Genomic DNA, 26,453 nt, shown 5'->3' on the forward strand with positions numbered 1-26,453 from the left:
CCTCGTAACAACCGTTGGCCCCGGGCAGGTGTTTATGGAGTGACAAGCACTTAGAAATAAATCTAAATAAACCCTGCCCCGTACATCATCTTATCCTTGTATGTGTGTGATTATAGAAAAAATATATATACATAATAAATAATCGGGAGCACAAACATCCCCAGGTTTCAGGGAGAACTCTTTTGGGGTGATTTTCTCTCCTTTTGCTTTAATCTGGGGATGTTTGTGCTCCCGATTATTTATTATGTATATATATTTTTTCTATAATCACACACATACAAGGATAAGATGATGTACGGGGCAGGGTTTATTTAGATTTATTTCTAAGTGCTTGTCACTCCATAAACACCTGCCCGGGGCCAACGGTTGTTACGAGGGCACTGGGCCCGTACTGATTGGTCCTTTCATTCATTTTGTTTTTACTAATTTTTTCTTATTTCGGGAAGCACATTTTCCTATATCATCTCCAGTGTTATTTAAGGACAGATCATCACTATTAATACCAATTTTTTGAAGTTTACAATCCTATCAACCATCATGCACATTGAATTCTATGGACAGGATGTGTTTGATGGTGCCACCTCTGAGCTTTGTGAAGTTATCAGTACCTCGCAAAACTATGGGCCTGTTTTACAAAGCCGCACTAGTGGCTGCAGCGCAGTAATGGCCCCGAATCCCATAGAGATTTAAAGGGCTTCGGAGCTGTTGCTGTGCGGCAGCCACTAGCACGGCTTTGTAAAACAGGCCCTATGTTCTCTGTTCAGGGTCCAGTTTGCTGGAACGCTCTCCCTGTGGAATTGAGACAGGCCCCTACATTGATTCAGTTCAGGAAGGGTTTGTAAACAGCTTTATTTGAACGGCGATTTATTAGGTGATGTAATTGAATGTGAAGGGGGCTGTTGAATTCCCTCATTTTAGAAGGCAGTGTGATTTATTTTTTCTTTTATACATATGTTATTTTAGATTCCTATGTTATTTTATATTTTTTATGGTCTTGAATGTTGTGGGTTTTTTATGGTATGTCAGTGTTTATTGTATGTTTTTATTTTATTATGTATGCAAGATTGGAACCCGCTTAATATTGTCGGATACGCAGGATAAAAATATTTTAACGAAATAAAATAAAAATAAAAAATATTGTAGCTCAATGACATTGGTCATCTCTACCTCTTTGTATAGAGCTGCTTATTATCATATTGTAAATTCTTTGCCCGCCAATTTATACTGTAGTTCGCCGACTGTGGTCAATCTTACCTCTTTTGTAAACCGTTTAGAACCAAAAGGTTTTTGTGGTAAATAAAAAGAAATACCAAGAAAGGAAAACCAGCATAACTAGAGGACCTAGCAAACTAGGCTAGTATGAGATGAGAAGGAAAAGTGGCCCCAGTACCATGTTCGACACTTGCTCAGCGGCTCAGCACTGGCTCTGGAGGAAGAGTATTCCATAGCACTCTACTGGAACCTTGGATCAGTACTGGATAATGGGGCAAAGGGACCCACAATACCATGTTGGGTTAGAATTGGATAAAAGGGAGAAGTATGTACTGTATGTTATTTATTTTTATTCACTGTTCAATGTTGGACATGATCTGAATGGTGTACAAAAATAAAATAAAATATAATCATGATACATGTTTATGCACTGGTACCGTGTTTCCCTGAAAATAAGACAGTGTCTTATATTAATTTTGGGTCCAAAAATCGCACTAGGGCTTATTTTCATGGCTGTCTTATTTTTTCATGTATAATGATCAACTTTCGCATCCTCTCCTCCACCCCAATTCGCCCTCTTTCCTTTCTCTCCCCCACATGTGCAGTATCTTTCCTCCCCTCTCACCCATCACCTTGTGCCTTCTCTCTGCAGCATCTTTCTATCCCTCCCTCCCACCCCCATGCAGCAGAACCCTTGCGCAGCATCTTTCTATATCTCCCTCACTCCTATATTCCCCCGGGCAGCAGAACCCTGCTGACCCTCCCACTGCAAGACTGACATACCTCCCTCCAAACAGCAGCGTCAGCAACACTCTAAACAGGCTGCTTCGCGGCCTTCTCCTGCCGGGGCGTTCCCTGTGCCGCATCACTGCAGCGACCACCCTGGGATGAGGTCATGCACTCGAGATCCCACCCAATCCCTACTACCATGGGCTCTGAAGGCCTGATTCTGGAAACGGCACCTGCTGCGGCAGGCATCTGCAAAACAGGTGTCTACTGTGTGCCAATTGTCGGTAGGCGCCGTTTCCAGAATCACGTCTATTTTCTTCTACAGACACCTTAAACTTAGGCCAGCATTTTACAGGCCTACATTTAAGGCATCTGCCTCGAACCTGCAAGAAGCACTTAGGCACGCCTATGGATGCCTAAGACCACTCCTGGCATAAACCACACCTATGCCAGCCTTAGGCATTTCTGTACACGCGTGAACAATGCCTACATTGTAGGCGTCGTTCGCCCCATCAATTTTTTTTTTTTTTTTTAACGTGTATCTTGATTGGTCCGTTAGACGGCGATAGGATGCCTACTGCCACCTACAATCAGGATTTTTAGAATCAAACCCTGAATTCATATCCGCCTCACCTCACGCCAGGGCTGCAAACACTGCCTTCACAGCAACACCCAGCCTCAGGACACAGAGCCAGGTACCTTTTGTATAGCAGTGCCAACCTGGCCCTGATCAACACCCGAGATCACACTGAATATGAAGTGAACAGGAGCTGCATGTGTACAGATGCATGTTCAAGGATATAGTTTATACTTTATTATTTCTATTCTGCTTTTATCCAAAGCAGATTACAAATATTATATACATATTAAAAAGAAATAATGAACTATAAACTATATGTACTCATCCCTGTAATACTTTATAGTCTGCTTCCATATATTCCCTTCCCTTTATCTCAAACCCCCTCCCTTTCCCGTTCACCATTCCCCGTTACATACACACTCTCGATATCAATCAGGCTGCTTTGTCGCCGGCTCCCTTCTCGGTCCAGAAGGCCCTTCAACTCCTTGATTTGCTCAGCAAGTTCAGGATTCAGATCAAACTCCGCTGGAAACTGTGAGATCCAGTACCTGGGGGAAGCGTCAGAGAAGGAGGAGGGAGTTCACTGTATTAGCCATGGTATGTTAAAAAACAGGGCTGGGGCTACTTTCTAGACAATTTTCCCCCCTTCTACTCAGCTGAGGTGATGGAGATGAGCTTCTTTTTTTTTTTTTTTGTATATCTTTATTGAATTTTCAAACTACAATTGTGCAACAAGTACCGTATTTTCACGCATATAACGCGCGCATTATACGCGTTTTTACCTACCGCGCATACCCCTCGCGCGTTATATGCGTGAGCGCGGTATACAAAAGTTTTAAAACATAGTTCCCACCCCGCCCGACGCCCGATTCACCCCCCCCAGCAGGACCGCTCGCACCCCCACCCCGAACGACCGCTCGCACGCGCTCCCACCCGCACCCACGATCGGAGCAAGAGGGAGCCCAAGCCCTCTTGCCCGGCCGACTCCCCGACGTCCGATACATCCCCCCCCCCCGGCAGGACCACTCGCACCCCCACCCCGAACGACCGCTCGCACGCGCTCCCACCCGCACCCGCACCCACGATCGGAGCAAGAGGGAGCCCAAGCCCTCTTGCCCGGCCGACTCCCCGACGTCCGATACATCCCCCCCCCTGCAGGACCACTCGCACCCCCACCCCGAACGACCGCTCGCACGCGCTCCCACCCGCACTCGCATCCACGATCGGAGCAAGAGGGAGCCCAAGCCCTCTTGCCCGGCCGACTCCCCGACGTCCGATACATCCCCCCCCCCGGCAGGACCACTCGCACCCCCACCCCGAAGGACCGCCGACTTCCCGACAATATCGGGCCAGAAGGGAGCCCAAACCCTCCTGGCCACGGCGACCCCCTAACCCCACCCCGCACTACATTACGGGCAGGAGGGATCCCAGGCCCTCCTGCCCTCGACGCAACCCCCCCTCCCCCCCAACGCCCGCCCCCCCCCCAAGAACCTCCGACCGCCCCCCAGCCGACCCGCGATCCCCCTGGCGACCCCCACGACCCCCCACCCCCCTTCCCCGTACCTTTGGTAGTTGGCCGGACAGACGGGAGCCAAACCCGCCTGTCCGGCAGGCAGCCAACGAAGGAATGAGGCCGGATTGGCCCATCCATCCTAAAGCTCCGCCTACTGGTGGGGCCTAAGGCGCGTGGGCCAATCAGAATAGGCCCTGGAGCCTTAGGTCCCACCTGGGGGCGCGGCCTGAGGCACATGGGCCCAACCCGACCATGTGCCTCAGGCCGCGCCCCCAGGTGGGACCTAAGGCTCCAGGGCCTATTCTGATTGGCCCACGCGCCTTAGGCCCCACCAGTAGGCGGAGCTTTAGGATGGATGGGCCAATCCGGCCTCATTCCTTCGTTGGCTGCCTGCCGGACAGGCGGGTTTGGCTCCCGTCTGTCCGGCCAACTACCAAAGGTACGGGGAAGGGGGGTGGGGGGGTCGTGGGGGTCGCCAGGGGGGTCGCGGGTCGGCTGGGGGAGCGGTCGGAGGTTCTTGGGGGGGGGCGGTCGTTGGGGGGGAGGGGGGTTTGCGTCGAGGGCAGGAGGGCCTGGGATCCTTCCTGCCCGTAATGTAGTGCGGGGGGGGGTTAGGGGGTCGCCGTGGCCAGGAGGGTTTGGGCTCCCTTCTGGCCCAACTACCAAAGGTACGGGGAAGGGGGGTGGGGGGGTCGTGGGGGTCGCCAGGGGAGGTCGCGGGTCGGCTGGGGGGGCGGTCGGAGGTTCTTGGGGGGGGCAGTCGTTGGGGGGAGGGGGGTTTGCGTCGAGGGCAGGAGGGCCTGGGATCCCTCCTGCCCGTAATGTAGTGCGGGGTGGGGTTAGGGGGTCGCCGTGGCCAGGAGGATTTGGGCTCCCTCCTGGCCCGATATTGTTGGGGAGTCGGCGGTCCTTCGGGGGGAGGGATGTATCGGACGTCGGGGGGGGCATCAGGCTTTCAGGATGGGGACAGACCTTCAAGGGGGGACAGTGCACGGAAGTCAGGGGGGGTGAACGGAGAGTCGGAAAGTCAGGGCGGGCGAAAGGAGCGTCGGGCAGCATGTGCGGTATACCCGTGAGCGCGGTATACCAAAGTTTTTGTGCATATCATCGTGATTTCTGCGCGCTATACCCGTGTGCGCGTTTTATACGGGTGCGCGTTATTTGCGTGAAAATACGGTAATTCATGTACATAAAATATTACAAGATAAGCACAATAAACTGTCAGACATTAATGTACAATTATATTTTCCCCCACCCGCCTACCTAATATTCAAATAAAATAAAACCTTCAAGAAACTATCCATAAATTCCCTGAATCAAATTCCAATGCAATTCCCTTCTCCCTACCCCCCACCCACCCTGGATGTGTATGTTTACAGGTCAATGAAATAAAATCAGCTATCATTCCTTACGAAATTTAGCCAATGGCTCCTAAACATCCATAAAATTCCTGTAACGTCCCTGCTGTAAAACAGAGCAGGACTCTTACCTGACCAGATGGCACGTCTTCATCCTCAGACTTTTCGCATCTGTACCCGTAGATTCTTGCGAAGTGCCAGAGAGAAGTTAAGGAGACAACGGGACAGCACCTCTAACAATTCCCTCCCCCCACTTCCAGGTACCCTACAAAGACCAATTAGAAAGGCATTTTCATGCACAGAAATGGGGCTTTTGAAAACTGACCATCACATACATGCATAGTTTTGAATTTCCAAGGGAACCTGTGCAAGTTGTCAAAGCAAAAGTACCTATACAAACACTAGGCATAAATCTATGGGGGGGAAGTTTCATGGCGACTCCAGGAAGTACTTCTTCACCGAAAGAGTAGTGGATCATTGGAACAGACTCCCACTCCAGGTGATAAAGGCCAGCAGCGTGACGGATTTTAAGAGAAAATGGGATACTCACGTGAGATCTTTAAGGGAGTAAATTCAGGGGAGGGGATACTTGGAATGGGCAGACTTGGTGGGCTATAGCCCTTTTCTGCTGCTTTTTTCTATGTTTCTATGTACTTAATGATTTTATTTTAGACCTCTATTCTGATCTACTGTTTTATTTTAATCTTTCATTTTGGCCTATTCTCCCTATCTGTATCACTTTACACTTGTCCACCCTAACCCCACCCCCCTTTTACAAGAGCGCAGAAAAGGTTTTTAGCGCTTGTCAGTGCGTTGAATGCTCTGAGCTGCTCTGATGGACGTAGAGTTCCTATGAGCATCGGAGCAGCGCAAAGCATTCAGCGTGCCGGCTGGTGCTAAAAACTTCTTCTGCGCTTTTGTAAAAAAGGGGGTGGGAGGGTAGATTTCATCTGCCACTTAGAAGACCAGTCCCCCAGTTCCTGCTGGTATCTTGCCACCCTGAATATTTTTAGGTCATCTGCAAATTTGATCAGTTCACTCATTGTTCCCTTTTCCAAATCATTTATGAATCTGTTAAAACACAATCGGGTCTATTACAGACCCCTGAGGCATTCCACTTTTTACCTCTTTTCCAATGAGAGAACAGACCATTCAGTCATACATACGCAAGACATTTTTTATTCTATGACTAAATCCAACCAACAGCAAGCAAAACAACCCTGGCAAGCAAGACAACCAGAGCCTGGGACCAACAAGATTTGAATATTGACCAGACAACAAAAGGTAGAAAAACTAATTTTATTTTCTGTTTTGTGATGACAATATGTCAGATTTGAAAAGTGTATCCTGCCAGAGCTGGTGTTAGACCGCAAACGTGAGCTAGGATTTAACAGAGAAGAAAAGTCCTTTTTGTTTCTTTATTTTGTTTATACCACAGCGCCAGTGTGGTTAGAAGAAGCCAAAGGGGGTGAAAAAGCTATAAAATAAACCCACCAGGATGTTTGAAAAAAACACTCAATTGGGCAGGAAAATCGAATCGAAAAACCAATTCCATAGGCTGAATCGGGCAGCACTAGTTTGTGCTACCGTCTTAGACTTTAGGACCTGGGAATGGGGAGAGATAACATCCTCAGTACTTTATAATGCAAGTCAAACGAGGATTTGGTCAGACTTTTGAAGGGTCTGCAGAAGAAAAATATTGTATAGGCCAGGGACATGAGACAGCAGGAAATGGGAACTTTTCTTCCTTCTGTTTTTGTGAATGGCAAAGCTGAGGATGTCAGAGAGTTCAGTTAAAATATGTGCTGTATAAGAAAATATAATAATGTGTTTTATAAAGTTTATAAGCATTGCTGGCCTATCCAGTGAGGTGTTCCTAGTGGTGGTGGCAGAGTGTCAATGTGTTGAGAGGAAGAGATGGTCTGGGAAATTCTGCTGACAAACTCCAGGCCCATTTCCACCCCCAGTGTATTTTCAAAACTATTTTTTATATTTAAAAAAGTCTTCAGTGCATGTCAAACCACCAACCAAATATCCCGACAGAATATCTTTAGTCAAAAGATATTCTGTTGGGATGCTGCGGAGCAGAATAAAAGGGGGGACTCATTCTTGAAAAAGCCTCTTTGGGCGAAATATATCGAGCTGACAAGTCCCATCCAACATTTAAAAGATTGATGCTGAAAGCAGGATAAACCTACTGCCGAAGCTAACTGCAAATTAATGTTTTTTTATTTAAACTAAGAAGATATATGAAGTGTTGAAGTATTTATCGTCAAATATATTTTATTGAGCACCAAGAAAAACAACAATCAGAAACAAGTACAAAGAACAACAAAGCAGCTCTAGGTTTCACACAAAATCTAGCAAACCCACCCCACCAACCCAACCCCCAAGCCCTCCCCCCCTCCCACTTGTTGAAGTATTTATAAATTTTAGCAAATGGTTCCATATGTATATGAATTACACAGAGCACTTTAAATACAAAAAAAAGGTCTGATGAAGAAAAACAAGCCAATACATTGAACAAGCTGTAGAAATTAGGCTGGTGGCTTGGCATGCACTGAAGACTTTTTTAAAATAAAAAAATAGTTTTGAAAATAAGTTTAATGCTGTTGGTTGCAGAAGGTGTCACCCAATATTACTCACTGGGAAATGCAATTGAAAATTGTTCTTAGACTTTACATTCCACCGAAACGTGCAGCTCGGATGGGGATTACTGCGTCGCATTCTTGCCCGAAATGCAATCAGGCTCACGCATATTTGAGTCACATGTTTTGGGCCTGCCCCGCAATCCAACAGTTTTGGAGACATCTTGGCCTATATACATCGCTTTGGGGAAGGCGATGGCTTCCGCAACCAAGGGCCTTATTTGGATTTTATAATATAGCCTCGCCCAAACCCTGAGGAATGTCAGCATTTATCTCCAGAGCCCTTTTGATGGGAAAAAAAGCCATCCTCACCAACTGGCTCTCCCGTGATCCCCCGTCATATGCACAATGGAGCTCCCTAATGATAGTGCACGCAACACTGGAGAGACGCATGGTGGGAGACTTGACTCTTGGCCCGGGTCGCAACTTTTGTCAGGTGTGGGAGCACTTCGGGCAGGACCTCACACCGCGTGCTCGCAGTAGACTTTTGAATCTTCAAGATTTTATTCCCACTCTCAGCTGTTGGACTGGCCATGGATTCTTGGGGAGGGGAGGGGAGGGGGGATGGGAGGGGAACTGATTATATTGTTGAAAATGTTATTTCCTGAATGGTACTACTGTTTGTATTTGCTTCTTACTGCTGGAATAATAAAAATCATTTAAACATAATGCTGTTGGTTGGATTTAGTCATGTGATTAAGTGACAGCATATGCAGTTGTTTGGCTTGCACTATTCTTTATTGGCTTGCACTATTCTTTATTCTATGGCATTTTAATTTCCTGGGGAATATGTCATTAGGAACTGTGAAATATCTTCTGAAAAGTGATTATGCGCGTCCTCAGGATGCATCCTCCACCTTGAGAACGTTCAAAAAAGATCTCACTCACACTACTTATTGCGCCTCTGGAACAAACTACCTACCCACATAAGTTCATTAGAAGGTCTACTGAATTTCAGGAAGGCAATTAAAACTAGAGAATGACACGGGGACAAATTTTTCCACATCCACGCAGGAACTCAATTTCCCCGTGAGTTTTGTCACTGTCCTTATCCCTGCTCCATTCCTGCCAGCTCTGCCTTAAAAGCACAAGCCTCAAACACTATTGATTTTAAAATGTTTGAGATCTGTGCAGATGAGGACAGAGCTTGCAGGAATGGGGCAGGGACAGGAAAAGAACCTATAGGGACAGGATGGGAAAATGAGTTCCCACAGGGATGGGGAAAATTTTGTCCCCGTGTCATTCTCTACTTGGGAGAACAGTATAGAAAATTAAATAAATAGTGTGACAAGTTTCAGCCTGATTGGATAAGGCCCGACTTAGTGCAGGAAGAGGTGGTCGGAACGAGTGATTTCCTGCACTCGCAGTGCTCCGGCTGCTTTCCTGCTGCCCTCTTCAGGCTCCCCAATGAAAAACCGTATTCGCGGTTTTTCGAGATTCGCCTGCGAATATCGGGGGAGTACTGGACTCGTCTTCTTCATACATGGAAATTTTATCCATAAAGATTCCACAATGCATGTTGGCCCGGATTTTCTAAATGGCGCCGTTGTCGATCGCGTGACCGTTACATGACGGCATTGTTTAGAGATCACACCTCTGGCAAAGCAAGGCACCGGAAATGTAAGCCAGGTTTTTCAAGGCTTACATTTCCGGCGTCTACCTTTAAAATGAATCGCGCCTCTGGAGGCGTCTACTGGCACCGCTTCTGGTGTTAGCCACGCCTACAGCGATGTTAGGCACCAGTAGGCACTTCCAGAGGCGCCATTATGGTGCCATTGTTTTAGGTGCCTTGACATCTACTTAAATCTATCAAAAAAAATGTATTCTAAGACTCCAGCTAATCCAGAATACTGCAGCCAAACTGATCTTCTCAAAACGCAAGTCTGACCATGCCTCCCCACTCCTTGCCAAACTTCATTGGCTCCCAATAATCTCCAGAATCCATTTCAAATGTTCCTGCCTGGCTTTCAAGATCATTCACGGAATCCTGCCTCCTCTTATCCCACTGTCTTTCAACTCCTCCAGTCCCGACTCCTCCAGAACTGCCCAAAGGCTTAAACTAGCCTTCCCCTCTCCACGCGGCATCCATTATTCAGGCAAACTGGGAAAATCCCTTCTCTTCAAAATCACAGGTCTTTAGAACGACCTCACCACCCCTCTGCGGAACCTGAACTCCCTTCAGTTATTCCGCAAACAACTGAAAACCTGGCTTTTCAGCAAATTGTAGCTCTATCCTTCCCCCCTTTCTCTCCCCCCTTCTACACATAAATTCATGTAATCCTTTTTCTTCTTCTCTACCCACTATTTTAAGTTCTTGTAAACCGTGTCGAGCTCCATTCTCATGGAGATGATGCGGTATATAAACTTAAGGTTTAGATTAGATTAGATTAGATTTAAACAGCGTTTCCCTCTTAACTTAGGCGCCCAAGTTAAGACACCGTTTATAGAATATGGGCCTTTATTTCTTGAAGGCTGTTATCCTGCTTGACACTGTTTCATCCTTAACACGATAGTGCAGCCTATTAGATCATTTCAACTGTTCTGTCATTCTGATATAACCCCCTCCCCTTTTTTCTACAAAACCGCGCTAGCGTTTTGAGAGCTGGCTGCAGCGGTAACAGCGTTGACACTCATAGGATTCTGTGAGTGTTGGAGCTTTTACTGCTGCGGCCAGCACTAAAAACCTCGCTACAGTTTTGTAAAAGGAAAGAATAATTTGTACCATGGTATCCCAATCTGTCATTAATTATCTTCTTCCACAAGGTCTCAAGATGCCTATTGTGTCTATAGCATCCTTATCAATAATGCCAAACCTAATTCAGCTTATACATATCTTATTCCATAAAACATATGCATCTGGCTTGCTCTCTTGTAGTTCATTCATTACCATATTACAATACTGAGAAGCACTCAGAAGCGGCTCTCTTATGGGACAAATTCACCCGATAAACTTTCTCGTATAGCTGCAAGCTTCCTTATCGGCTTCAAGTTAACCATAACTATTTCATTCTTTTATTTACTTATGTTTACCTTTTAGCTTCTATAACTTAGAAAAATTCAAAAGAATTCACTTATCTCAAAATGCCGATTGTCAGATGGAACTTGCAGGAATGGGGCAAGGACAGGAAAAGAACTCGCAGGGACAGGATGGGACAATGAGTTCCCACGGGGAAAATTTCATCTCCATGCCATTCTCTATTCTAGATTTCAATTTCCCTTTAAAATCCTAAATTTGGTTTTTCAAATCTTCCTCCTACACCTTTTTCTTGTCACCAATATCCACACCTACCACAACAGCTGACTCCTTCCTCAGCACTTTCTATAAACTTACCTATATAAGTGATGGATAAGGTCAATGGCGTAGCGAAGGTGGGTGGTGCCTGAGGTGGTGGCACCCCCTGCCCTCTTCTCTGCCCCTGCTCCTTCCCCATCCACCGCCACACATGTGCACCCCTTCTCCCCCCTCCCCCCCACATGCCCCTAACTTCGCTGGCGCAAGCAGCATCACCAACCTGCTGCCCGCACGAGCCTCGGCTCTCCTTCCGACATCACTTCCTGGTCCAGGAAGTGACTGCAGAAGGAGAGCCAAGAACAGCGCAAGCAGCAGGTTGGAGGTTCTACTCGTGCCAGCAAAGAGTTAGCGATATGGGAGGGAGGGAGGCATGGGGCAGGGAAAGAGCAGTGGGGGCGGAGAGAAGGGAGGACAGGTACCAGCGCCCCTACCAAGACAGCGCTTGGAGCGAGTTGCCCCCCTCCCCCTTACTATGCCACTATGGCACCTTTGCATCAAACAGACAAGTTACCAAGAGGTCTTTACGCCCACAATAAACAGAGCTAGCCACTTTCTTAATCAAATTGCCAATTAATCATATGGGGACAGACTTAGAGAACTTATTATGTATACTCTGGAAGCAAGATGGGAGCGAGGGGATAAGATAGAGATGTTTAAAAATCCCCATGGCGTTAATGTATAGCAGATGAGTCTTTTTCAAATGAAGGAAAATTCCGGAAGGAGAGGGCAGAGAATGAAATTAAGAGTAGAGAGTTGCGTGGGGACAGAAATCCCACCCATCCCACCCATCCCCATCAGGATCCTCTCCGTCCCCACCCGTCCCCGCCAGGATCCTCTCCGTCCCCACCCATCCCCGCAAGGAATTACCTCCATCCCCGCCCGTCCCCATAAAAAGCAGCAATTACTTCTGACAGGATCATCAATTCCACAGTTTCTTTTGTGTTTGCGCTGCTGTTTTCCTTGTGGAATCTCTTTGGTGGAACCCTTTTTTTGTTTTCTGTTCAGGTAATTAACTTATAAACCTCCTCTTTTACTAAGGCTGACGTGCCCATTATATTATATGGACGAACCCTGCTTCCAAAGCCTTCCATCCCCGTGGGAGTCCCGTTGGCTAGAGGGGGGGTCCCCGTGGGAGTCCCGTGGATTAGGGGGGATTCCTGCGGGACTCCTGCGGGACCCGCAGAATTCCAGCGATCCCCGTTCCTGTGCAGACCTCTAGTTAAGAGGTGTAAGCTTAGGAGTAATGTAAGAAAATACTTCTTTACAGAAAGGGTGGTAGATGCGTGGAATAGTCTCCTGGTGGAGATAAAGACTGTAACTGAATTCAAGATAGCATGGGATAGGCATGTGGAATCTCTTAGGGAGAGGAGGAGATAGCGGATGCTGTGGAGGGACATTCTGGATGGGCCATTCGGCCTTTATCTGCTGTCATGTTTCTATGTTTCTAATTATAACAACAGTTCTAACTGTTCCCTCTTGGGCACACATTCCTAGAGATATATTTGATGGCCAAGCTCTAGAATCACTTCCTACCAAAAAGAGATACTCTCCTTCCAGGTAACCTTGCTTTTCCCAAAAAAAATCATAGGGGCTGACAGACTAAACATGAGGTAACTCTACTTTTTCCCTAAAATTCTCCTCTGCACCTCTCTCTCTCTGCCTCTGTTCTTCTAGCTCTGCCACTCTAGCCTCCCAATCAGACTCATTCTCTGAAAGCAAAGAGCTCCTTGTACTATGTACATACAAATAGAGAGTGACACGGGGACCATTTACCGCGGTAAACTGTGGTCACTGCAGCAAATCCGCAGGAATGGAGAAATTTGCAACTGGTTTACCATAGGAATGGGGACAAGACCTTTCACCGCCACATGGGAGCGGTGAAAAGTCTTGCTCCTGTGGTAAAAAAAATTTTGCCCATGTCAAACTCGGCATCTCCTCCCCAGCTCCTCTTGGGCCTATTTTACCTTCAGGAGCCAGCCATGCCACGATGAATTCAGAAGGAACCCAAAACCAAAGCCTGAGACCAATATGATTTGAAGAATAAAATTACCAGACAACAAAAGGTAGAAAAAAATTAATTTATTTTATATTTTGTAATTAGAATATTTCAGATTTGAAATATGTATCCTGCTAGAGCTGGTATTAGACATAACTGGGGACCGCAAAGCCCAGGCTGTGCTTCTTTAGCTTCCATCAGGCTTAGGGCTCTCTATCTGACCAGGGGGCAGTTGCCCTAGTTGCACTCCCCTAACACTATTCCTGCCATGTGTGACTGAAGTATTCTGTTAGCTTGATTTTTCTATGTAGCATTCTGTAGTAATTTGGTTTTAAGTTTTCACAATAGTGGAGTGGAGATTTTTGTGAAAGGGAGGGGAGACAGGGGTTTTGTTGATCCTTGCTCTGTATTATTTGTGTTTATAAAATGACAATTGTACAGAATATTGTCTCTTTTTATACTTTAATAAAATAAGTTCAGTATAAAATCATAACTATTCGAGGCTTGTGTGGATGGGATATGACAGTTTGCAGGGCAGGGACGGGGACTGAGCTTGCGGGGATGGGGCAGGGACAGACATAAATTTTTTTCCCCGTGTCATTCTCTACATATAAACAACCTCTCACTAACAGCAGATTTTTATTTTATTTAAAATACTTATATACTGTACTGTCAAACACAAATGTCGAGGTGGTGTACAGTAAACACCAATAAGTTAAACAAAACACCACAAATAATAACACTATTTCACAATATCATTGTCATGTGCAAAAGACTGGATTGTCCCCATCCTGCCATCGGACTGCTTTCTGCATGTTAATGTTGTTGAGTTGTTAAAGTTATTTAAAGAGTGGGTATTCTGAATTCAATTTAAAGTCCCTTAAATGCCTTAATTTTATTTTATGTTACTTTGCTAAAGACTTGCAATAGGGCTACAATTAATCTCTTGTGAAGGATGGGTTAGCGTAAATCTCTAATTGACTCAAGAAACTCATATTTGGGACGTTTTTAGTTCATCTAAATCAGGGGTAGGAAACTCCGGTCCTCGAGAGCCGTATTCCAGTCGGGTTTTCAGGATTTCCCCAATGAAAATGCATTGAAAGCAGTGCATGCAAATAGATCTCATGCATATTCATTGGGAAAATCCTGAAAACCCGACTGGAATACGGCTCTCGAGGACCGGAGTTCCCTACCCCTGATCTAAATCATGAGGGAGCACGTTGGAGACATGTTTTGAGTGAGATTATGATGGTTTACAATTTGGAAGTGACTGTGCGGATGTCAGGCGTGTGGGAGGCACCCCGTAAAGAAAGGGTTTGGACTCCATGCGGATATATGAAAGCTAAGGCCTCCTTTTACTAAGCCATGTTAGGGCTTCAACGTGCGGAATGGCGCACACTAGACTTTAACGCCAGCATTGAGCTGGAGTTAGTTCTAGCCGCGTAGCGCCAGTTTAGCGTGCGCTAAAATGCTGCTTGCGCTAAAAACGCTAACGCAGTTTAGTAAAAGGAGTCCTAAGTTTTCCTTTATATTTTAAACAGTAGAGGAAAGTGCTACTAACAAGAACTGTTGCATCATAACGATTTTTATTGAACACTGATGATATCTTTCATTCTGAATTTGCACATGACACTTTACTATTGTATTCTATGTTTGTGGGTAAAATCCTGTAGGCCGCTCTTGTGCTCACTAACTGGGTCTATACCCAGGTGAACTCCTTACAAAATTACAAGGAAGTTCCCATGAACTGATTAGTCATCCTGTTTAAACTATCGGCCTCTTTTACAAAGCTGCTCTAGCGGCTGCGCTGCTCTAATGGCCCCGAAGCCCATAGAGATTTAAAGGGCTTCAGGGCCGTTGCCGCGCAGCTTTGTAAAACAGGCCGTATATTTAAATTTAAATTTAACTAAACTTTATTCTATGAGTAGGTTTTCATGTGCAAAGAAAGAATATAAAGAACTAGGAGCAGGTCTTTATAATCAATTGGTATGCGAAACTGACCCCCTCCTTCTTTATTTTTTTGGGTTTTTAATATTTGTGGAAAAATCAAAACTGCCCTATAGAAAACAATTCTCGCACTTTCTCACAACAAAACAATACCCTTCTTAACAAGAAACTAGGGCTGTACCGAATATTTGTATTTGATTCGATCCAGCCCTGAATACATTATTTGTATCGACCTAATAGTGACTTAAATTTAATATACAAATAATTCGGGGCTCTATTGTGCTAAATCCTACTGAAATAATCACTTGATCTCTGATTTCATGTTGCTTCTTTTATTAATATTTGTTATGTTAAAGCTCAATGCCCATTATTCGTATTTGGACAATGTGCTATTTGGTACAGCTCTATAAAATATATATATCCAAGATCAATTTAAATAATTCCCTCACCTTCTTCCCTTTTGTGACATTCCCTTTCTTTCTTTCCTATCAAGATCCCCTGCTCCTATTGCTTACTTATCCTAATATATTTTTATGTCTAATTTTATTATGTATTTACGTATCCCATATAATAATATCCTTAGCACGCGTGGTCGGTAGAGAAATTGTAAAGCGTGCGGCGCATGTGCGTTCGGCGCATGCGCGCATGACGATTTACTTCGAGTGGCGGTTTAACCTAATCCAGCAGCCGGTTACCCTTCCCAACACAACGCGTGATAAAAAAAAAGGTAGGACGGGGCACAATAATTGACAGGGAGAGAGATTGAAAGGAAAAAAAAAAACCCCAACCAGACAGGACATTGACAGACTGACAGAAATAGAGACACGCACACTGAAAGACAGGTAAGAGGGAGTGAAAGACACACACTGAAGGACAGGGGGCCAGGGAGAGAGATTGAAAGAAAAACACAAAAACAGACAGCGGATAAGGAGACAGAGACACACAGAAAAAAAGACAGACAGACAGCGGCAAAGGAGAGAGACAGCAAAAAAAAAAAAAAAAGACAGACAGACAGAAAGCAGCCAAGGAGAGAGAGAGAAAGAAAGAAAGACACACATCTATTCTAGCACCCGTTAATGTAACGGGCTTAAAGACTAGTATTATTATAATGTATGTTTTCCTGCTTTTTATATAATTTATCTTCTTTTTTCCCCAAATTATTCTATAATGAGCAGCATATCAAAACCTAAATAAGCTTGAAACTTTAGACACAGGCCCAAATTCTCTAAACGGCGCAAGTTTTTTAGGTGCCAGAAGATGCCCAAACTCAGTAAAATAAATAAATAAATGTCATTGAAACAATATTTTTAACCGAGTTTCAAGGCGCTGGAATTGTGCCTCCGTAGGCGCTTTAGGACGCCTAATACCACCGTGGGCGTGGCTGATACCAGAAGTGGCGTTAGGCAGCCTAAATGCGCCTATGTAAGTGTGGCTCACAACAAAGAAAGGTGCCGGAAATCTAGGCCTGGAAAGCCCTGGCCTACATTTCTGGTGCCTCTCTTTCCCGGAGGTGAACGCTTTTAAGCTTTTTAGGCCGCAACTGAAATCGGCGTCGTATAGAGAATCTGGGCCACACTATTTAAATCAATGGTCTCAAACACGCAGCCCGGGGGCCACATGCGGCCCACCAGGTACTATTTTGAGGCCCTTGGTATGTTTATCATAATCACAAAAGTAAAATAAAGCAGGTTCTTGATCATATGACTCTTTAGCTATAAATGACAATATTATTATGAAGACTTAGCCAAAAGGAAAGATTTATAAACTATAAAGAGTTTTATGTCATGCAAAATTGTCATTTCTTTAATAAGACATTAACTATTTTTTCTGAGGCCCTCCAAGTACCTACAAATCCAAAATGTGGCCCTGCAAAGGGTTTGAGTTTGAGACCACTGATTTAAATCATCCAGCAAACACTGTGGCCCAAATTCTGTAATCGGCGTCTAATGTTAGGCTTCTATTTCGGAGACGCCCAATTAGATAGGCGCCTCTCTAAATTGATTAACAAGCTCAATTAAGCTTTCTAATCAGCACTAATTGAAACTTAAGCGCCTATCAAGAAAGAGCGATTCTGCAACAAGGTGCCTCTAAAAATTTAGGCGGCCTTCAAAAAAATAGGCGCTATGCACGTTAGGCGTGGGCGTGGCTACGTGTTAGGCGCCTTATTGCAGAATCGCTGCTCTTAAGTGTTCTTACGCGCTCAGAAAGGTGCCTAACTTTTAGTTGTGCCTAGAGCTGGCCTATATATTGGGCGACTCCAAAATAGGGGCCGCTCAGCGTGATTCACTAAACAGCGCCCAATTTTGCTTGAATCGCACTGAACAGTGCCTACGTCGGCGCCTAACTTTTGGGCGCTTCTTATAGAATTTGCCCTTTTATGGCTACCTGCGCATAAAGAATGAGTTCAAGCACAAACTATTTCTTTTGCAAGATTTTCCTAGCAAACTAATACTCACCTACAAGCAGATACAGCTTCTGCTGTCTGCACTCCCTCAAGACACCCATCCATCTGCTTCTCCCTCCCCTAGGACCATGTCCCAAAAGGATATATGGTGAGGAGTTTGGCAGCCAGCTGGGAAGACGGTATGTACCAGGGGTGCATCATCAGGAACATCCGAACCAGCTGAGGGTCCTTCGCCTTCCCTTTCATATCTAGGACCAATAAAGAAGTCGAGGCACAATAGAGAATCAAGCAGTCCCCATCCCCCTCATCTCTCTGTATTACAAACTAAGCCCTGTCCCATCTTAGCCATCGTAATCCACATCAAGTCATATTCAGCCTATCCGTCCCTATTTTATACCCCAATTCCTCATCTCAAATGCATCTGCCTTCACCTCAGAACCATGTTTATCAAATCCTTCCCCAACCTGAAGACCACACTAAATGTACCCCTCCCTATCTCAGATCCACGGTACACCCCTCCCTACTTCACTCACATTCAGCACATCCCCCCACCACCTCACACCCACATTCAAGTTACCTATCCCCACCTCAGACCATCACTCAGACTTACATTTGGTTAGCACACTGCCTGCTCAGACCCACTTTCAGTCTACCTTCCTCAGCTTCACACCCACATCCAGCACATGCCCTTGTCCTCGGACCCACATTTGACACGCCCATCCCCTTCTTGGACCTAATTCAACATGACCCTTTGCCCTCACTCTCAGAGTTGCCCCGTTCGCCTCTCCTTACCGAACTCCTCCAGGCACATCCCAAGAAGCTCATCCACCGTGCATCCTTTCTCCAACTTTGATAGACCCATCATTTCACCTCCTCCTTGCCTCTTCCTGGCACTTCTCACCTGCGTCGCTCTGTGGAAACGGCGGCTCAGTCTGGGCACAGAGATGGCACTTCTCGTTAGTCACAGGGAAAACCTTCCAGGGCAAGGGAGAAAACTCCACATCACCAGCCTGTCCGGGTTTGATCTGTATTGCTCTTCTTCAAGCCTTCACAGGACTTTCATTCTACCTTTACGTTTTGTTAAAATACTAGGGTTACCAGATTTCTCAAAGTAAAAACCTGGACACGGGGCCCCGCCCCCAGCAACGCCCCATTCCACCTCAGCCCCGCCCCCACACAAACCTCCTCTTAAACTCACAGCTGTGTCTGGGAAGGACTTTGAGCATATGCAGATGTGACGCAATGATGTCACACGCATGCACGTGATGTCATCACCTCACATCCGCCCATGCTCGGAGGCCCTCCCAGACACAGCCCCAAGCTGAAAACCCGGACAAACTCCTCACAGGTTAGAAAGACATCCGGACACCCAGACAGTCCTCTACCATCCCACTGTTGCAGTGGCTCCCAACCCTGTCCTGGAGGACCCCCAGGCCAGTCAGGTTTTCAGGAGAGCCCTAATGAATATGCATGGTGCAGATTTGCATGCCTGGCACCTCCATTATATGCAGATCTTTCTCGTGCATATGCATTAGGGCCATCCTGAAATCCCAAAACACCTCAAATCCAGTCACACTATTTCATTTCCACTGCGGCTGTCTCAAGCTGGGAACAGTGAATCTTTAAGGAATTCACCTCAACTCTGAAGAAAGACTGAGTGGGAGGAGTGAAGATAAGTCGCTTCAATAAGTAAACTAATTAACAGTTAAAAAGAAAGTAAATGTTAGCAGATGATAAGAAAATAAGATAAATGGATCAATGAGGGTAAAGGCTGGAAGAACAGGAGTCATACACCCTGTCAGCCATCTGAAGATCCAAATAACAAAAACAGAAAAAAGAATGACATGAGAAATATAAAATCTGTTTTAAGGAAAGTAGTTATATTGAAAGTCTCCCATCGATATTGCATTAAAGATAAAGAAAATATTGCTGTGAAATGAAATAGTGTGACTAGAATTGAGTTGTTATAATATGAGCAGCAGTTCTGATACTTACCAAACGTGAGAGAGTCTTTGTCATCCCAAGACTGGCTCTCTGGCCCCAGCTTTGCCTCACAAATTGCTTACATGGGCGTATAGTTTCTATTTTCTTCTGGGAAATGCTTGCTCTGAGATGGTTACAACCAGGGCCAGATCAGCCTATTTTGGCCGCTCTGAGTAAATCATCAGCCCTGTCCTTGAAGGACAACAAAGGCAGGGTCGAGGGGATCCCTCAAATTAAATCTTTCTGCTTCTGTAAAGCTCTGACATTTTCAAAAGTGTTTTTATACACATTTTCATAAATTTCCAAACATTGCTTTACTAAACCAAGTTCCTCTTTCAAATTTTGCAGACTGTTTACTATGGAGATTTGTCAGGCAGAAGTCTTAGAGCAGGATTTTAAAAGCCCGCATTAAAAAGCGACAGTCTGCTAACGCAGCCGTTTTGATAGCGAATCTAAAAAAAAAAAAAAGACATTCTCCAAAAATCACACATTCGCATGAGGTCGGCAGACAGTAGTAAAGATTTGCTGGCGATAGCAATGTGCACATGCGCGAAAAAAAGGTATCAACAAAAAAACAAAAACACAACAGCGGGAGAGATGCCCACACTCTCCTGCTGCCCTAAAATCCCAGCAGTGACCTCCCCCTCCCCTCCCCCGCAGCAGGAGAGATGCTCACTCCCATCTGCTGCATTAAACTCCCCCCACGACCCGACCGCACCACCCCCAAAGTGGGAGAGATATCCATTCTCCCCCACTTTGAAGTGACCCCCCTCCCCCATCTCCACCCCCCCTCCCCCTTACCTCAGAAATAGATACGGAGGGACGTGGACACCCTCCTCCCAGTTGCATCATCTAAAATGGGCCTTCCCCTCCTCGGTGCTTCTTGGGATGCACCGGGGAGGGGCCTGAGGCTCTAACTTGACCAAATTGTTTAAGGCCCCTCCCATGGGAGGGGCTTTATACAACCTGGTCCAATCAGAGCCTCAAGCCCCTTCCCGGATGCACCGGGAAGGGTCCTAAGGCTCTGATTGGCCCGGACGACTAAGGCCTCTCTTTTGGGGTGTCTGGGCCAATCAGAGCTTAAGGACCCTTCCTAATGCAAAAGGGGCTTGAAGCTCTGATTGGCCCAAGTTGTTTAAGGCCCCTCCCATAGGAGGGCAGTGGAGATGAGGGAGTGGGGGGTCACGTCAAAGCGGGGGAGAGTGGGCATCTCTCCCGCTGCGGAGGAGCGGTCAGGTCGGGTCGCGGCAGACAGTATAGTGCAGCAGGAGAGAGTGGGCATCTCTCCTGCTGTGGGGAGGGGGGCGGTCAGGGAGCACAAATTTATGAGCTCAGCATTTTCTGAATATCAGGCCCTAAGATGGCAAATCTATAGAGGTGCCTGTTATAGAATAGCAGCACAGAGGAGCTTTAGCGGGCTGATATTTAGGCATACACTGCCATGCTTAAGTGTGCTGGACACTATTTCAGTTAGCCCAGAGTCTTCCTCTAGGCATGAATAAAGGGCTGGCTCCATCTGGCTGTAACTCAGCTTTCCTCTGCTCTGGACATGTTAAACTCACCTCTTAAATGTTCCAGGCTCTGCAGAACACTAGGCATGCCAATGTATTTTATCAACTGGCTTCTCAGTGGGGATCCCACTGCTGCCACCAATAATCTTAGAAACACTACATTCAGAGCCGGATTCTGTAAATGGCACCTAAATCGGCAGCCACCTACAAAAATGGCGCCGTTCATATGCCAATCACACTTAGATGTCATTTAGAGAATCCCAGCTAAGGACGCCTAAGAAAAACTTAAGACGTCCACAAAGTAGGCCAAGGTTTTACTGGCCTACTTTGCGGACGTCTAAGTTCAGTTGTGAATCGCGCCCAAGAATGCCTGATTCTCGTTCCACTCATAAGCACACCCACTTAGGCGCCGTTAGGCATCCTGCCCTAGACGTCCACGTTTTAGAGAATAAGATAGGTGTCCATTTTTCAATTATGAGCTTGTTAAAACTCACAATTGAATTTATTCGCCTAGTGAAAATAATTACTTTGGATGCCTACTTTAACTGTCCTTTACAGAATCTGGCCCTCACTGACTACTGAAACGCACTATATGGACACATAAATAATATCATGCAGATAGTCCTACTACACACAGTGGTACACACACTAAAATCCAGCACATACAGCTACTCAGAGTTCATGTTTACTTCAGGGCAGATTTAGATGGGAAATATCCATAGAAGGGAAAGTCCGAGTGCTTTTTCCTGGTCTCTCTCGCTCTCTCTCTCTCTCATTATCTTAATTATTTATGCACTCCCTCTCCTGTCACTCAGAGAATGCCCGCTGGCACTCCCCATGGCAGCTCAGCTATGGAAAGACAGTCAAAGAAAAGCAGAACAAAAGTGCAGCTCAAGAGTTATTAACCCTGCAGGTCTCTAGTCTGGCTCAGAGCACAAGAGCTGAAAACACTGGAGGAAACTCCAGCAGAGACACCAAGTGCAAGATATGAACATGCCAGAAGCAGCAACAAAACACAGGTTAGACAGGAGCCGAACGTACCCTGGGATGCATTTTGACAAATCATACAAGCTTGTAAAATGACACACCTGTATCTGTCACGTTACCGTACTCTGGAAAGGGAGGCGGGCGCTTTGAACACTGCACTAAACCGCAAAGCCCACTGATAAACCAGTTGGAACTTCTGAATCGACGTGAAGGGAAGAGCAGCAGGTGGTATGTGAAAGGGAAGCATGTAGCGTGTCAGCAGTGAAATGCACAAGGTTGAGAGGAAGAGGTGCCACAAGCTACTGACTTTCATAATAACCCCACCCCATGCTAAGCAGTCAGAGAGAAAACCACACAGGAAATGGCTAACGACAGCCCAGCCCTTCTCTGTCCCCTACCCCCAGATTCTGCTGTCAACATCAGGAAAAAAACAGGTCTCTAGTTGGGGTAGGCAGAAAGCAGGGCTGATGATAAACTTTCAAGGGCCCAAGGCAGCAAGTGAGGAGGGAGTTCCAATGCTTACCTACAGGCTATGACTTCTTCAGCCAGAGGCAGGCTTGGGGCCCCCTATGACATGGGCGCCAGGGCAAAGCCCTGTTTGCCAACCCCTAACACTGGTTCTGGGTAGAAGCATAGCAGAATTGCATTAGGGTGTCCAAGGAAATAGTGGATGGGGCTTCTGTCTACCTTCAGAAGTTTAAGAAAATGCTTAAGACTACACTCTTTGTGGAAGCATTTTGATGAATGATGATTCCAGATTATAATGGTTTCTGTATAGGTATACAATTGAACGCTGTAAAAAAGTGTTCTTTTTGAACTATTTGAAATGTTTGTTTGTATAAAGTTTGTTTTTTGTATGTTTTTAATTTTATGTAAGTTTTCTTTGTAAAACCGCCTAGGAATAGGCAGTTGAGAAATCTTTTAAATAAATAAATAAAATAAGAGAAGAAATGGTCTATTCATTTCTCAACCATTTAAGAATATATAAGTTGTCCCCTTTAAGAATATATAAGTTGCCATACTGGGACAGACTGAAGCCCAGTATCCTGTTTCCAACAATGGCCAACCCAGATCACAAGTACCTGGCAAGATCCCAAGAGTAAAACAGATTTTATGTACTTATCCTAGAAATAAGCAGTGGATTTTCCCAAGTCTATCTTAGAGTAATAATGACTCATAAGACTTTTCATTTAGGAAATGATCCAAATCTTTTTTTAAACCTCGCTAAGTTAATTGCTTTCACCACATTCTCTGGTAATCAATTCCAGAATTTAAATTACACACGAGTGAAGAAATATTTTTCCAGTTTCTTTTAAATCTACTATTTAGTAATTTAATTGCATGCCCCCTAGACCTAGTATTTTTGGAAAAAGTAAACAAGCAATTCACGACTACCCATTCCACTCCACTAAGTATTTTATATACCTCCATCATCTTCCCTGAGCCATTTCTTCTCCAAACTTTAGCCTTTAGCGAAGTCATCCCATCCCCTTTATTATCTTAGTTGCCCTTCTCTGTACCTTTTCTAATTCCATTATCATGGAGCAATACAAAGGCATTATAACATTCTCATTTTTATTTTCCATTCCTAATATTCTATTTGCTTTTTAGCCGTCACTGCACACTGAGCAGAGGGTTTCAATGTGTCGTTAGTGATGACACTTTGATCTTTTCCCCTCACATTCCTTTCCTTCTTCTTTTCCCCCATTCTTTCTTCCCCTCCATCTCCCTGTGTTGCACTTGCCTTTCTCCATTATTTTTCCCCTTCATATTTGTTGTCTTCCATTTGCCATCTTTCACACATCTCAGGTCATGCCTTACTGTTTCTGCTGGTCATTGATGCTTGGAAGTGTAGGGGATAGCACTCAGCTTCCAGTCCCATCACCACCACCACCCTGACACTGCTTTTTGTGGCAAGAACACAGAAGTGGTATTATTAATTCTCACTAGTGGGGCTTTGTGGGCAGAGTAGACACCATTGACACCATAGACCTGGTTCTAATCCCACTCCTGCCACCAACTCTTAAGTGGATCTTGAGCTCTCTGACCCTAGACACATCTCTTATAGTCTTTACAGTGGGAAACATGATACATCAGCATCTCTTGTGGCATTGTGCATACAGACAAGACATAACAGTAGCAGTGAATTCTTCCTGCTGGCTCACTATGACCAACATTCTGGACAGCTAATTGAGCAACAATCACCAACTGCACAGAAAATAAAAAGCCCAGTATATTACTATACATTTCCCAAGACCGAATTTGACAACACACCCAAAGCCTTATTTTCTTCCTTACTCTGTGGTTTATGTTTCTTAAAATGCCTCTGACAAAAGTCAATAACAAAACATAACCTGAGCCTCTGTATTTCCGTTCTGCTATTACTTTCAGAAGTTCTGCCTTCTGCTGAGGCCCCTCCCTCCAACCCTCCATCTCATCTGATTGCAAGCCTAGAGAGCAGGGCCATTATACACAAGTGTCCAAAATGTAAGCTTTGCACACCAGTTCCTGCCTATTAGGACAGAGTTGGTGTGGACTGAATTTTGAGCAAAGCTATCACAGCTCTGAGCCTTTGCCCATAAGATCAGACAATGAGAACAGGCATCATAGACGGGATTGGAACCTGGATTTTTGGGTAGAGTTTAAAAAAAAAAAAAAAAAAAAAAACCACCTTCCTTGGTCATCAGCACCATTCTTGATAGTCATCGCCTTCATTTGGTTTGTTCCTGCCCCCACTCTAGCCTTTCAAGTCCCATTTCTAAGAGCCTAGTTCTGGTTCTCTGATGCCTTTGATCCCTAACCTTTAAAGCTCCACTGGATGAAATGAGATCTTTTCAACTAAAAAAACCATGTCAGAAAATAAAACACTGTATAACAGAGCGGGCAGGAGTGCATCCTTCAGGTTTCCTAGGATAACTAATGAACAAGTGGATTTTGCACTAGTACTCTGTATGCTGTACCTATGACGATTAAGGGGGGGGGCAGTAAAACTTGCACTGGGAAAGGGGGGGGGAGGGGACAGAGGCTACAGAAAGGTTACAGAGACTGCAAAGTCAAAGGCAAGGCGTATTTAAAAATGGAAACATAAGATGAGAAGCAAAGCAAGCATCGGAATTCTTGAGTAATGTATCACAGCTGGATAAGAACTGCAGCCTGCTTGCTGCCTCTTGCCACTTCTCTCACTTTTTATCTTGCTTTTGCAGATTAATGTTGTCCTACTTTCAGGGTGATGGAACTCTCATACACAAAAATAAGCAGATCCGGGAATTTAAAAAAAAAAAAAAAAAACCCCACACAAAAAACCACACACACACATGGGGGGGGGGGGGGTGGATCATTTTTGCTCACCTCGCATCCTCCCAGGCAGGACTTACTCTAGGAAATCATAAGGATGATCCTTCTTGTCCCAAGTCGAGCCTCCTTCTATGAGGGACAGGACACCGATGACATCCCACACTTCCCAAAGCAGGAAGAACTTCAGCCCCTCCCTCCACGTTTTCCTGTCTGCCTCAGTCCGCCTCCTATCTTCTCTCCCTCTCTTTCACTTGTGTATATCCCCTCTCCCCCCTGCCTGTGAGTCTGTCGAGAGCCGCTTTCCGTCCTCTCTCCCCTGCAGATAGATCTTCATCCGCTTTGCTCTCTCGCCCTCCCACCTCATGCATGCAACCTCTCATCATTTCTCCCTCTCAGATCAGCACAAAAGATCTAAAAAGGCAAATGAGCATTTACTGCAGAGATCCCCCCCCCCACCTCCTTCCTCAGTCCACCCCCTGGAGAAAACACAATAGCGAGGTACTTTATTTTTATAGTCTTGCAGTTCCCAGATGAAAATCTCCTCTTTCTGCTAGCAGTGGGGGAGGGCCAACTTCGGGATCTTGCACTGGCAGGTGTGAGGCTTGAAGCTCTGGAACAAGAACCTTACACTATCTCAGGCTTCCTCCGGGATACTAGCATTGCTCAAAAGCCCCCCCCCCCCCAAACCCCACCGCAGTGGTGTAGTAAGGGTCAGCGGCACCCCTCAGCCCCCTGCCATACCTTTTTAACTTCTTCGATGTGAGCAGCATGCCCACTTCGGTGTCGGCTCGCCATTTGATGTCACTGCCTAGGTGCAGATCCTGGAAGGGATGTTAGAGAGAGAGCGCCAGTGCTGACGCGGGCAGCAACCTCGAGCCAGGGAAATTTTAAAAAATGCATGGGGGGGGGAAGGCAAGGGGCGCATGTGTGGCAAGGAGTGGAGGAGGGGTGCTGCACCCTTAGGAAGACGGTGTCTGGGGCGGACTGCCCCCTTGCCCC

General features: G+C 45.7%; 1 protein-coding gene across 5 annotated transcripts in view; it reads right to left on the reverse strand.

Annotated features, from left to right (window-relative positions):
* Nucleotides 1-25,708, reverse strand: part of RASGRP2 (RAS guanyl releasing protein 2) — a 70,724-nt gene extending 45,016 nt beyond the window's left edge. The window contains exons 1-5 of one of the 5 annotated variants that reach the window (XR_004540433.1): nucleotides 25,509-25,708; nucleotides 18,472-18,653; nucleotides 17,825-17,927; nucleotides 5,524-5,586; nucleotides 2,938-3,069 (exon numbers count right to left, since the gene is read on the reverse strand). Coding sequence is in view for 4 of the 5 variants with exons in the window: in XM_033956308.1 (XP_033812199.1) it covers nucleotides 2,938-3,069; nucleotides 5,524-5,586; nucleotides 17,825-17,927; nucleotides 18,472-18,544 (371 nt within the window). In the remaining variant the exon portion in view is untranslated. Of the gene's footprint in view, nucleotides 1-2,937; nucleotides 3,070-5,523; nucleotides 5,587-17,824; nucleotides 17,928-18,471; nucleotides 18,654-22,261; nucleotides 22,413-25,508 lie in introns of those variants that run through there. The other 4 variants (XM_033956308.1, XM_033956306.1, XM_033956310.1 and 1 more) reach the window with 4 other exon arrangements.
* Between the last annotated feature and the right edge of the window lie 745 nt (nucleotides 25,709-26,453).

The sequence above is a fragment of the Geotrypetes seraphini genome, chromosome 8 (genome assembly GCF_902459505.1).
Source record: "Geotrypetes seraphini chromosome 8, aGeoSer1.1, whole genome shotgun sequence".
In the NCBI taxonomy this organism is placed as follows: Eukaryota; Metazoa; Chordata; class Amphibia; order Gymnophiona; family Dermophiidae; genus Geotrypetes; species Geotrypetes seraphini.